Genomic DNA, 13,712 nt, shown 5'->3' with positions numbered 1-13,712 from the left:
GAATTTATATGATACTCTTGTTAATGACAATCAGAACCAGAACCAGTCTTATTATCACTGGCATATGCCATGAAATTTGCTAGTTTGTGACAGCAATACAGTGCAATACATAAAATACATTATCAATTTGAGATATAAATTAAATAAGTAGTGCAACAAGAGAACAAAAATAGTGAGGTAGTGCTTATGGGTTCACGAACTGTTCATAAATCTGAAGGCAGAGAGGAAGAAGCTGTTCCTAAAATATTGAGCCTGCATCTTCAGGCTCCTGTACCTCCTCTCTGATGGTAGAAATGAGAAAGGGCATATCCTTGGTGGTGGGGTGCCCTAATGAGGGGTGCCACCTTTCTGAGGCATCACTTTTTGAAGATGTCCTCGATGGTGGGGAGGCTAGTGCCCACGATGGAGCTGGCTGAGTTTACAACCCTCTGCAGTTTTCTGCCATTCCGTGCGTTGGTACCTCCATACAAGGAAGTGGTGCAACTGGTCAGAATGGTCTCCATGGTACATTGGCAGAAATTTGCTGGAGTCTTTGGTGTCTCGTTTCAGTACTCGTATGAGGGGACAGCAATTAACAACCTCCCTGTGGACCTCTCTGTTGCCTGGAATGGAGATTTCAGAATTGACAACCCAGCACAGAACCAAGGTGAGTCTGGGCCAAAGTAACTGTTTTCTTTTTAATTCAGTCCCTGCTGTCCATTGCTGAGAGCTACAAAATTGTACAGGTATCATTGACAGATTCTGGGCCTACCTCCTCCGGAAGGTGTGGTGTACAATTATACAAGCTATACCAGACTGTATAATTTGCCCCTCCCTACATGTGCAATTTATTTTACGCCCTGTTTCCCAAGGTCATAAAGTCAAAGAGTCATAGGGCGTTATAGCACCAAAACAGGCCTTTAACCCATATACGACCAGATGACCATAAGATACAGGAACAGAATTAGGCTGTTTGACCCAATGAGTCTGCTCCACCATTTCATCATGGCTGATCCAGTCTTCTGCTTTCTCCCCATATTTCTTCATGCCCTGACCAATCAAGAATCTATTAACCTCTGCCTTAAACAAAGACTTGGCCTCCACAGCTGCCTATGGCAAGGAAGTCCACAGATTCAGCACTCTCTGGCTAAAGGGATTCCTCCTCATCTCCATTCTAAAAGGACGCCCCTCTATTCTGAGGCTGTGTCCTCTGGTCTTAAACTCTCCCACCCTATCCTCTCCACATTAACTCAATCAAGGCCTTTCACCATTCAATAGGTTTCAATTAGGTCACCCCTCATTCTTCTGAGTTCTAGTGAATACAAGCCCAGAGATATCAATCGCTCTTCATGTGACAAACCATTCAATCCTGGAATCATTTTTGTGAAGCTCCTTTGAATCCTCCGGGTTGAACTGTTATTCTGCCTCGTGCCATCGAACCCTACCCGGACTAGAGTCCTCCATACCCCTCCCATCCATGTACTTATCCAAACTTCTCTTAAGCATTGCAATCGAGCTTGCATCTACCAATTCCACTGGCTCCCTCAGGTTCGTCTCAAATATTTCACCTTTTACCTTTAACCTATAACCATTAGTTTTAGTCCCAGCTCACCTCAGTGGAAAAAACCGGCTTGTATTAACCATGTCTTCATCTCTCATAATTTTGTACACCTCTATCAAATCTCCCATCAATCTTCTACATTCTAGGGAATCAAGTCCTAACTGATTTAGCCTTTCCCTGTAATTCATGTCCCAGCAACGTGCTTGTAAGTTTTCTTTTCTTTCAATATTACTTGCATTTTCCTGTAGGAAGATGACCAATGCTGCACACAATACTCCAAATTAGGCCTCACCAATGTTTTATACAATTTTAATATAATATCCCAAATCCTGTACTAAATAAAATGTAATTTTTTCTGTCAGTTGCTTTTTCCCCTCTCTTATTTGGGGCAGCATAGTAATGCAGCAGTTAGCATCACACTTCACAGCACCAGTGACCCGGGCTCAAACACACTGCTGTCTGTAAGCAGTTTGTTTGTTCTCCCTGTGACTGCATGGGTCTCGCTCCAGGTGCTCTGGTTTCCTTACACACTCCAAAGATGTAACGGTTAGTAGATTAATTGGTCACATTGGTGTAATTCGCAGAGTAAGCTCTTTGGGCTGGAAGAGCCCGTTACTGTTCCGTATCTTCAAATAAAACAATAAAAACTAAATTCCTTCCACTCTGCCAGTTCACTTGTACAAGTGTGGAGTACTGCGGGAGAGCTGTGGACTGTGCCTGAAGGCTGATCCCAACTTCGAATGTGGCTGGTGCAAGGACAGTGGGCAATGTACCCTCCAACAGGACTGTCCTGACTCCGAGAACAAATGGCTGCAGCCATCGGGCATGAACAGGAAATGCACCAACCCTAGGATCACCAAGGTAACTTTGTGTTGCAGTGTGGGAGATGTGGCTTGTGAGGTGTGAAGATCTAGGGCCTTCTGTCTAGACAACTGTTTAGTACTCTCTGCTTCATGTAGATATCATTGCTGGATTTTAATCTCTAAAGTTCAGACTAGACAATAAACGCATGATTAAGTGACGAGACTAACTACCTACCTTCTCTCAAATAAAGCATGAAGTCATGTTTCAATCATGGTAAAAGATTCAATACTGTAGATCTAATCAAAACCTGTTCTATCTGTCCTGTCTTGCATTAAAGACCTTGCCTGTTCTCTAAAGATTCAATAATTCCTTACTTTTGGCAATTTTTTTCTGTGTTTTCAAACTTCTTCATGGTCTCTATCTATGTCATGTCTCCAAACTCCTCCACACCTGACATTCTACACGATCACAATTGTGTTAAGACCTTAAGCTGGAGGTTCCTACGTAATCTTTGGAAACCTTTCTATTGCTCTTTTGACTTTCTATGTTCACTCAGTGGCCACTTTACGAGGTACACCTGTACACCTGCTCATTGATGCAAACATCTAATCAGCCAATCATGTGACAGCAACTCAATGCATAAAAGCATGCAGACGTGGTCAAGAGTTTCAGTTGTTGCTCAGACCAAACATCAGAATGGGGAAGAAATGTGATCTAAGTGACTTTGACTGTGGAATGATTGTTGCTGCCAGATGGGGTGGTTTGAGTATCTCAGAAACTGCTGATTACCTGGGATTTTCACTGACCTCGGTCTTCAGAGTTCACAGAGAATGGTGCAAAAAACAAGAAATGTCCAATGTGCAGCAGTTTTGTGAGCCAAAATGTTGTTGATGCGAGAGGCCAGAGGAGAATGGCCAGACTGGTTCAAGCTGACAGGAAGGCAACAGTCACTCAATTCCCACGTGTTACAACAGTGGTGTGCAGAAGAGCATCATGTTGAAATTTGAAGTGAATGGGCTTCAGCAGCAGAAGACCAGGAAAATACACTCATGCAGGAGGTTCCTAATAAAGTGGCCACTGAATGTACTCCTTAAAGCCAATCGCCTTGCCTAGCTAAGCTGGAGAAAATTGAATCATTTGTCATCTAGCTGGCTTTGTTGTATCACAGGAGATCATGAGCTGAAAATTTACTATACATGTGGCATAGTGAAAAATGTGTGTCAAATATTTCCAAAATTTGGATCCATTGATTTTATGTAGAACTAAATATCAGGAGAGGAACTCAATAGAGCAACATCACTTTATAGATCTTAGAGCACACAAAAAGTATGATAAACTTCTGCCCTAGGATAACAGAGTGGCTCTTTATGTAGAAAATATATATCTTTAAACCAAATAAAAATTTCAGAAGCTAACAAATCTGTGCTGTTTTGGAGAATGAGATATTCCCATGTATTATTCATAGCTGGTTCCTGAAAGCCCGTTCACCAACCATTAACACTGAGGAATCACTCTATGGTTTATCTATAATGCACCAGCAAAATCCCACATTGGCAATTTTCCAAATTTGGCAACCAATCCACTTGGTATGACCTGATACTATTGACTGTTGTCTGTCTCAGGAAGCTTGCAGTGGTAGGAAAAGTTGGTTTGCTTATGATTGAAAATAGATACTGGAGAATCACCTACCAACAAAAAAGGTCTTGCATTTAAATAGCTGCCAAGGCAGTACAAAGCCTCCCAAGATCTTGAAAATTTCTATAGTATTGGAGTATGTGGTGTGTCTGTAGTGTCCAACAATGGCAGGAGACCTGTGTAGGAGAGTTTTTAGAATAGAAAAGCCGATGTACTGGAGCAATTCTGTTCTCTCAACCTTGGAAGTTCGGGAGGGTCTATCCTTTCCTGGACAGCCCATACATCCCACTTTACAGTATAATTCTCATTATAATGTGGACTGAAAATCTGTGCTTAGAGAGTAGCATAAAAGAGACTCGATACTCAGCCTGATAGTTGGTTGCTGCATAAGCATTGGTCTTAGCATGGAAGTGAGCCGCCCAGATCGACATTGAAATGATGTCTGTGGAATGGTCTGTAAAATGAGATAGAATCACTGTTTACAGTTACCTCGTTATGATCGTACACTTTATCATTTACCTCTGCTGTACTTTCTCGGTAGCTTTTAAACTTTATTCTGCATTGCTCTTGTCTTACCTCAGTCTAGCTCCAATGCACTGATTTGATCTGTGTCGGTAGTATGTAAGACAAGTTTTTCACAATACATGTGACAATAATAAAACTACATCAACACCAATGAAATATCAGCATAAAAACTGGGTTTCCAACAATGCAGTTCTCCCTCAGTGGGTCTAGGTTATGTGTTCTGCTCTCTGGAATTGAATTAAAACCTGATTCAGCTGAGAGTGATGCCACCTTAATCATAGCTGGTGGAGATGTACAGTAGCAGCTCAGAAGGATATATTCTCTCCGAGTCAGTGGTTGGCAGAACCTCTCGTGTTTCTTTGTTTGATACCGCAGTAGATACAAAAAAATTCTGCAGATGCTGGATATCTTGGAGTGCAACATTTGTGTCACGGTTAGCATGATGCTTATTACAGCTCACAGCGTCGGAGTTCAGAGTTTAGTCCCAGCGTCCGCTATAAGGAGCTTTTACGTCAACCCCATGAGTTTTTTTCCAGGTGCTCTGGTTTTCTCCCACAGTCCGAAGAAATACTGGTTTTTGGGTTAATTGGTCATTGTACTGGAGGAGATTGCTAAAATGATGGGAAAAAGAGATGGTTTGCTGTGCTGTTAAGAACATAAGATATAGAAGCAGAATTAAGCCATTCAAAGTTCAGAAGTTGAAAGTAAATTTTATTATCAAAGTACATATATGTCACCATATACAGCCCGGAGGCTCATTTTCCTGCGGGATTTCTCAGCAAATCTATAGAATAGTAACTATAACAGGATCGACAAAAGATCAACCAGAGTGCAGAAGACAACAAACTGTGCAAATGTAAATGTAAATAATTAGCAATAAATAACGAGAAAATGAGGTAACGAGATAAAAGAGTCCTTAAAGTGAGATCATTGGTTGTGGGAATATCTCAATGATGGGGCAAGTGAGTGTAGTTATCCCCTTTGTTCAAGAGCCTGATGGTTGTGGGGTAGTGACTATCAAACTATCGACCCATCAAGTCTGTCATTCAGTCATGGGTGATTTGATTTCCCTCTCGTTCTCCTACCTTCTCCCGTAACCCTTGATGTCAGGAACCTATCAAACTCCGCTTTAAATATACTCTTAGAAAAAATTGATTCTGGTTATGGCTAAACATGGCATTTGCCCAGTGAAAGGATGTCCAAGGTTCTCCTATCAAATTCATTCAGCCGAGTGAAGCCATAACTCAAATTGAATGAGATGGTGGGATGAGGTAACCTTTATTCTAATTACAAGCAATTGTTCCTAAATTATGGTTCAGCACATTGAGGCGTCAAATTGCCCTGTAAAAATCGGCAAGGTCCAGGTTTCAGAGTGCTTATTGTCAATCATTCGTACACAAGTGTGAAGGAGAGTGAAATTACTGTTACAGGTACTCCAAATCCAGTGCAGCCCAAAAAAACACTATAGGCATAAAGAATACAATAAATATAAATACATAAGCTTAGCTTATATACATAGATTGATTGTCTGTCCATAAAGTGATACTTGGCACAGGAGTTCCTGCACATAATCTGTCTGTCTGGAAATGATGAAGTAGTGGCGGTGGGGGGATTAGTTGGTGGAGGTGTTGATCAGCCTGAGGGATGTCACTGTGGTCCTGGCACTGATATTACGTGAGCCTCCTCCCTGATGGGAGTGAGAGAAACAGTCCATGAGCAGGATGGGTGGGATCCTTCATGATGTTACTGGCCCTTTCTGGCATCTTTCTGTATACATGTCCTCGATGGCGGGTAGGCTGGTGCCAGTGATACACTGGGCAGTTTTCACTACTCATTGTGAATCCTTCCTGTCCAGTGCAGTGCCGTTCCTGGACCACAGGGCGAAGCAGCATGTTGGGATGCTCTCAGCTGTGCATGTGGAGAAGGTCATGGGTATCGATCTGCAGAGTCCAGCTTCTTCAGAAAGTAGAGATGTTGTTGAGCTCTGTTGACTGTGTAGGATGTGTTCTAGGACCACGAGAGTTTGTGCGGGATGCACTCCCAGGAGTTTGAAACTGCTCGAAGTTTCCACTGCTGTGTCACTAATGTAAAGAGGGGTGAGAGTGGTGCAGGGAAGGGTTGGACGAAAATAGAGCTAGGTCATAGATCAACTATGATCCCACTGTGTGACTAGATGGAAGGAGGGAGCTGAATGCTGACTCCCTGCCGTCTCCTTGCTGTGATTGTGAGACACCAATATATTTCCTTGAGAAATCTGAGGGAAAAGTTCCCTGTGCTGGGACGTGGTGTGATTTTGATCTATGCACACTGTATCCAGGTTTGTATAGGGATGGGTTTGATGGGATTAAAATGTTTTCCAACCTCCGCTATTCCTAGCACCATTCTCACAACCTTTTTATCTACCTGAACCCAGGTAAATAGTGCAGAATGTTGAGAATCAATTATTTCAAGCCATTTTCCTGGAAATATTTTGACATTCATCTTGTCCCAAATGGAGAACCCTTCCTCTTTCCAGAAGTTGTATATCTTCATTCTACCCCTTTCTTATTTCTCATCACTTTGAAAGCCTCTACCTCAGTGCAACTGAACTTCCACCCGCATGAAATACTGAGGTGATCTAGAAAGAGAGCAAACTCAATCTCGAGGCCTCTTTCAGCAGTTCTTCCACCTGCCCTCGGCAGAAGCTCATTCAGTAACTATCTGCAGCCTTCCTCCAGTGAGAGGCAGAAGGAATATTTGGCATGTCACTTTTGGCCTCTGCAGAGACGGAGTTGGTGACAGCGAAAGAGATGTTTTGTGCAGCACCTGTGCAGTAACTGTAATCCCTGAGAGACTGGCTGACACATAGTCCACAGTTCAGAAGTGGTTTTTTAAACTCAATTGTTGAGATGCTCTTTGTACTTGACGAGTTTAATACCTGTTTTAAATTACAGTCATGGACCCAGCTAGTTCCTTCTGCGTGAGCTAAGAAAAAAACGTGCACACACAGAGATTAGTGAATAATGGGGAGCTTTCATAAGGAGAGACACACCTGTGACCAAAGCACCATTGTGCTGGTGGAATACAATGCTGAATAAGTGGAAAGGGATGGGAGCGGAGAGGCAAATATTTTCAACTTTGGTATTTGTGGTACTTTTTTTTGTGCATTTTCCCTTTTTAAATTTAATTGCCAAGTTCAGGACTTGCATAGGTATTTAGTTCTTTACTTTTCAGGTAAAACAATATCACCTCAATATTGCTTCTTGGCAATTCAATGTCCTCTTCAGTCTCCACAAACTTCCTCCTGCCTTTTCCTCTTCTTTCAGTCTTTAGCTTTTACATTTTCCTAAATTCAAAGCAAATTTATTATTAAAGTACATATAGGTCATCATATACAACCTGAGATGCATTTTCTTGCAGACATTCACAGTAAGTACAAAGAAACAAAATAGATTCAATGAAAGGCCACACATAAGACGAACAACCAATGTGCGAAAGACAACAAACTGTGCACATACAAAGAGAAAATAATAACAATAAGTAAATAACCAATAAATATCATACCCTCCTTCATCTCATTCCCCCCTTTCCTTTTCCCTCTCACTTTCTCAATTGCCGTTCTTCCTGTCTATCTCTCTCCTTTACCCCCCGTTTCCCCCTCTGCACCCCTTTCTCTCACCCTCCTTCCCTCCCGCTTCTTCTCCTCTCTCTCCCTTCCTATCTTCTCTCCCCCTCTCCCTGTCTTCCTCCCTGTCTTCCTCCCTGTCTTCCTCCCTGTCTTCCTCCCTGTCTTCCTCCCTGTCTTCCTCCCTGTCTTCCTCCCTGTCTTCCTCCCTGTCTTCCTCCCTCTCTTCCTCCCTCTCTTCCTCCCTCTCTTCCTCCCTCTCTTCCTCCCTCTCTTCCTCCCTCTCTTCCTCCCTCTCTTCCTCCCTCTCTTCCTCCCTCTCTTCCTCCCTCTCTTCCTCCCTCTCTTCCTCCCTCCCTTCCTCCCTCCCTTCCTCCCTCCCTCCCTCCCTCCCTCCCTCCCTTCCTCCCTCCCTTCCTCCCTCCCTCCCTCCCTCCCTCCCTCCCTCTCCCTCTCTCCCTCCCTCTCCCTCTCTCCCTCCCTCTCCCTCTCTTCCTCCCTCTCCCTCACTTCTCTCTTCCTCCCTCTCCCTCACTTCTCTCTTCTATTCTCCTACGTGCACAACTTACCCGTATATACAAGACAACAATGATGTGTGCTCATAAACCACAGGAGGGAGTGAACACTTCATCAATATCTGACAGCCACATAAGAGGAGGATTTAAAAACAAAACATTCTAGAAACTCAAATAGAGCATAAAATGATGCAAATCTATGGCAGGACAGTCAGCACCACAGGAGAAATATAAGGGAACTTTTCCCAGAGATTGGGATTATAAGACTCTGGAGTCAGAATGTCTGGAGTATTATTACTTTTTGCTGATGAATCATTAGTTTGCCACATTAATGATGTGTCTCACTGCATAGATGCTGCCTGGCCTTCTGACAACTTGAAACTTTTTCTGATTTGTTTCATTTTGGCTCTTCCAGGTGCACACATGGACAAATCAGACTTTTGATTTTTGATTTTTTTTATTAGGTTCACTCTTTACCCTGTGAAGCATAATAGTCGGTTTATCCAAGGCATGTACCAGTGAAGATTATGAAATGTCAGACCGAGGTAGCAGCTTTGTCTTTGATTATTTAATTAATATAAGAAGATATTTTTATATCTTTGCAGATTGTACCGATACGTGGGCCCAGGGAAGGTGGAACAAAAGTGACAATATATGGGGAAAATCTGGGCCTGAAATTCGAAGAGATTGAACGCTCTGTGCATGTGGCTGGAGTTGATTGTATCCCACTAGAGGATGGATACATCCCTGCAGAACAGTAAGACTTGCTTAAACATTCCTTTCCAAGAGGCCTGGCATGTGGAAACTGTGTCTGTGTGATCAGGCAGAAGTGTTCATGTTGAAGCACTGCATGGGAACCAATCACGGCCTTCTCCTCCTCCCACTTTGCGCGCAATCTATTCACCTGACGCCCTACCGTTACATATCCGTGGGGCAAGAACAATAATGGAGTGTTATGGAATTAAAATTCTATTATTGTGAGACTGAAAAGTTGATAGAGGATATTGTTATGTATCCTCAGTGCAAATACAATGATGGAGTAGTATGATTAAACATTTTTATTGAGTCATGTTAGTAACGGTATACGCTGGGCAACAAACAGTGTGGGAGAGACAAACCGGGCCCACAGAGATGAAAACATGCACTCAAAAACGTGTGCGGAAAGAAAGAGAGAGAGCCCTCCACACGTAAAGGCCCATTTGATTTACTGCGTGATCAATTGGCCATATCCGTACTTGCCACGCTCTTGTAATCAATCTGATATGGTTCACCTGTCAGCTTACCCTCTGTTCACTTCCCATTCTGTTCACTTCAGCCTCTCCAAAGGTTACCATCAATGGGGAAAATCTGGGCAGAACGGTGCTTTGTGTCGCTCTGGCTGAAGGTGTTTCTGTTGAGATGTGGCAAGGAGGTTTTCAGATGTGGTAGAGTCTAGAAATGGCTGAAAGTTAGTTTGCCCATTTCATGCAGGGATAGGTGAATTTCCCCCTCTGAGGTTTGAGAGTTTGTAGAACTTTTATACATATAAAAGTAGTGCAAAAGGAGAAAAAAATAGCGAGTTAATGTTCATGGGTTCATTGTCCATTCAGAAATCTGATGGCAGAGGGGAAGAAACTGTTCCTGAAATGTTTATTGTGTGTTTTCAGGCTCCTGTACCTGCTCCCTGATGGTAGCAATGAGAAGGGGGCATGTCCTTGGGTGATGGGGTCCTTAATGATGCATGCCCCCTTTCAGAGGCATCACTCCTTGAAGGTGTCAGGGTTGCCAGGGAGGCTGGTGCCTGTGATGGAGCTGACTGAGTTTACAACTTTCTGCAGTTTTTCCCGATCCTGTGCAGTGCCAGACGGTGGCACAACCAGCTGGGATGTTCTTCATGATACATCTATAGAAATTTGTGAGAGGGGGTGGAGGCAGAGTCTATGAGGATGGCAGAAGTAGGTGGATTCTTATTAAACTGAAATTTACCGAGGGTAAGCGGGAATGCGGAATAGTCAGATCAGTCATGATTTTATTAAATGGTGGATCACATTTCCAGGACAGTGCAATCTTAAACCAGGTTCTATCCCTTTGAAGGATTGTGTGCGAGATGGACGTTGCCCGGCATGGTCAGTACGCTGGCTTCGTGGAGGTCTGTGTGGATGAATGCAAGGAGCAGTTCACGGCAAAGTCAACACAGCTATACAGCTTTGTGGTGAGTAAGGCGGGAGCTTGAAATGGCTCCGAGCAGCTGCGCTTTGATCCTTGGTGTAAAGCTTTGTCTAACAGGTCGCAGGTACCTCCACTCAGCGCATGTGTCCTCTTGTGGAAAAAAGATAAAGTCTAGCTTTATTTGTCACATATACATGGAAACATACAGTGAAATGCATAGTTTTGTGTCAACACAGTTCGAGGATAATCACCATGTTTATTTCAACTTGATACATGCACCAGTGACGTGGCTTTCACAATATGGATAGTTTTCTAGTAATGCATTGCCCTCTGTAATGCAGAGGTCGACTGTAATTACCTACAGAGCAGTATATAAGTTATGGTTGACCATAAACAGGATGAAAGGTTTTAAGTCTTGGATATCTAGTACCATTGCTAAAATCAACCAGCAACTTCCTTCAGTTAATTTGTGTGCAAATTTAATCGCTAAACATATTGCCAAATGAGCCCAAGAGGGAATAAAATGTTGGGATTTAAACTGCAAAATAAAATTTAACATGCAACCATAGCTGAGAAACGAGATACCCAAGTTTTTCTCACTTCCATCTGCTCAGTTACCTGCCCTTACATCTCAACTCACAAATAATATTCTGCACATGCTTGTTGATTATGACACTGTAATTTCAATCTCTATTTCTTTCAGCTCCCAACTCTAACGGACTTGACACCCAAACAAGGCCCAGTGTCAGGGGGTACAACAGTCACCATCAGGGGCAGGAACCTGGATGCGGGCAGCAATGTCTCAGTTCTGTTTGGCCAACAGCCTTGTGTGTTTCATAGGTAACGCACGTGTGTCATCTCTGTTTAACTGAACTATAAAAACTTGCAGTCATTTCTCAATCACACTTTATTTACTTATGCACAAAGTGAACAACATGGCCCTTGTCACTAAAACTATTCTAAAGTTTGAACACAGAAATTGACAATTTGGACACAGATATTGACTGATTGGTAACCTTGTGATTGGACAAATTCCATATTTTCAATATGACCAATTACACAAGAGTAATACAGGTAGTAACAACCAATAGGATCAACAAGCTAATAGCCAGTGATACCTTAGAGTTAATAAAGTAATGGTCTAATCGTAAGTTTGTTTCTTGCATACTTATCTTGCCTTCGTATGCCAAGTGGCTCCAGTGCCATGCTGGGCAAAGGGAAGCTACCCTCTCAAGGACTTTACTTGTGTTGGTTGACTGCACACCTTCTTTAAACACATTAACTCAACCCTTGCCTTGTCCAATAAGGTGGTGGCATGCTTGGACGCAGCGTCCTCTCTGGGTTTAAGCAGAGGTGTTATTGTTTGTCCTTTACATCTTTTTCACGATCGCAAGACGCTGCTGGTTATAAAAGGCATCGAGTACTGTAGGACTATCCCACTAGTGAGTTGCTGGACAATGATAGAGCTGGTCTTGTTGTGCACGATTCTGCATCCTGCCTCAGCCACTCAGGGAAGAATGAATCAGTAGCGGTCCGTGGAGAATGAACCAACGGACGAGGGTGATTGTCTTGGATGTTTTTGTTGTGATTGCAAGACCCTGTGAAGATTGGTCATGTAGAATACTGCGGGTCGGATTAACTGGTTCATTGGCAAGACTGACGCCAGGGGGAAGCAGCGTGCCCTCCGTTCTAGTGCAGGACAGCTCATTCATGCCTTGGCACCGCCTGTGACGGCCGCTGAGGAAGAGGTCACCAGAGCTGGCTGTGTGCCACTGGATTCCTTACTGGGTTGGGGGCTGGCCCCTCCCATCAGTGACAGTGCCTGGCCCCAGAGGAACACTGTATTTGTGTATTCAACTTGAACGTGTCACGAATTTACATGGAAGGCTGAGAAATCAGGCAAGTGTATTAATGGTACCAGCTCTGTGAGAGTGTTAGGTTAGAGTGATGGTCATTGTGATCAACAAAAAATAAAATGGGTTTTAGTTATATTGATACAAGCAGCTGTTACTAAAGTCTTATATGTTCCTCTGTTTGCAGTGTGAGCTGGCTGTATGATCGTTCTGTTTGTATTGGTGGGACCACATGCATGGGGAAGTGTGTGAGACTGAGCAGTGTGTGTGTGTGTGTGCGCGCGTGCGCGCGTGTGAGTGCTTGTGTGTGTGTGTGTGTGTGTGTGTGTGTTGTGTGCCAATTTGGACAAGCCTGTGTTCATGCATGTCTGTTCCGAGTGGAAGGCCTGCATTGGGTGTTATATGATTGACTATGCTGCGAATGAACATGGCTGTTTGTGTGCTGTCTGGGACTGTCTCAGACCTGACTAACAGGAGAGAAAGCCCATCATCTGGTGCTGGTGTAAGGTCTCTATAGCTCAGGTACAATTTCAACACCCCAGTTGTAGAATTCTCATCCAAGGTCACCGTCATCCTGCAACTTATTCCATTACGTCCTCTAGCCCTATTGTCATAACCAGGGGTTGCTTTTTTAAAAAAACAGGATTTTTTGTCAGTTTGTATGTGGCTTGTATTTTCTCGGTGTCACCTCATGGGTATGCATTGTTCCTTGGATTGTTTACCTTTTGTGTTCAATTGTTTGTCTTTGCACTAGCTCTGGTCTTTCACTTTGTCTTGCAGCTATTTCATTTGGGATCATGAACTTCTCCTTGCATTAAGCTCTCCTTGCATTTATCACTTTTCTTCAATTTGGGATAACTTAATTAGCACGGTATTTTCAATATCTTGTGTTGTAATTGTTGTCTTTGGAGGTTATTGCTTTGTCTGGCTATCAGGGCTGTGTAATTGGTCCTGAGTAATTACGTGCTCCAGGGAGTATTTCGGGAGAGGGAGGAAGCATGCCAGCCCATCTTTACTTGGTCATTGTGGATCCTTGTCTGGTGAAACTCTGAATGAGTTTTTCTGTGTACCTCTCTGTGATTACTGCC

The 13,712-nt window shown here is 43.2% G+C and overlaps 1 protein-coding gene across 6 annotated transcripts in view; it reads left to right on the top strand.

The window, feature by feature from the left end:
* The window catches only part of plxna4 (plexin A4), an 811,940-nt gene that overhangs the window by 652,675 nt on the left and 145,553 nt on the right, over positions 1-13,712 (top strand). For 5 of the 6 annotated variants that reach the window (XM_072241488.1, XM_072241485.1, XM_072241487.1 and 2 more), the window contains exons 11-15: positions 550-646; positions 2,211-2,401; positions 9,229-9,380; positions 10,697-10,814; positions 11,475-11,611. In XM_072241488.1, coding sequence (XP_072097589.1) covers positions 550-646; positions 2,211-2,401; positions 9,229-9,380; positions 10,697-10,814; positions 11,475-11,611 — 695 coding nt within the window. Of the gene's footprint in view, positions 1-549; positions 647-2,210; positions 2,402-9,228; positions 9,381-10,679; positions 10,815-11,474; positions 11,612-13,712 lie in introns of those variants that run through there. The other variant, XM_072241489.1, reaches the window with a different exon arrangement.

This window comes from Mobula birostris, chromosome 23 (genome assembly GCF_030028105.1).
Source record: "Mobula birostris isolate sMobBir1 chromosome 23, sMobBir1.hap1, whole genome shotgun sequence".
NCBI lineage: Eukaryota > Metazoa > Chordata > Chondrichthyes > Myliobatiformes > Myliobatidae > Mobula > Mobula birostris.
The sequence above is the reverse complement of the archived record's forward strand: the minus strand, read 5'-3'. Positions and strand labels throughout refer to the sequence as shown.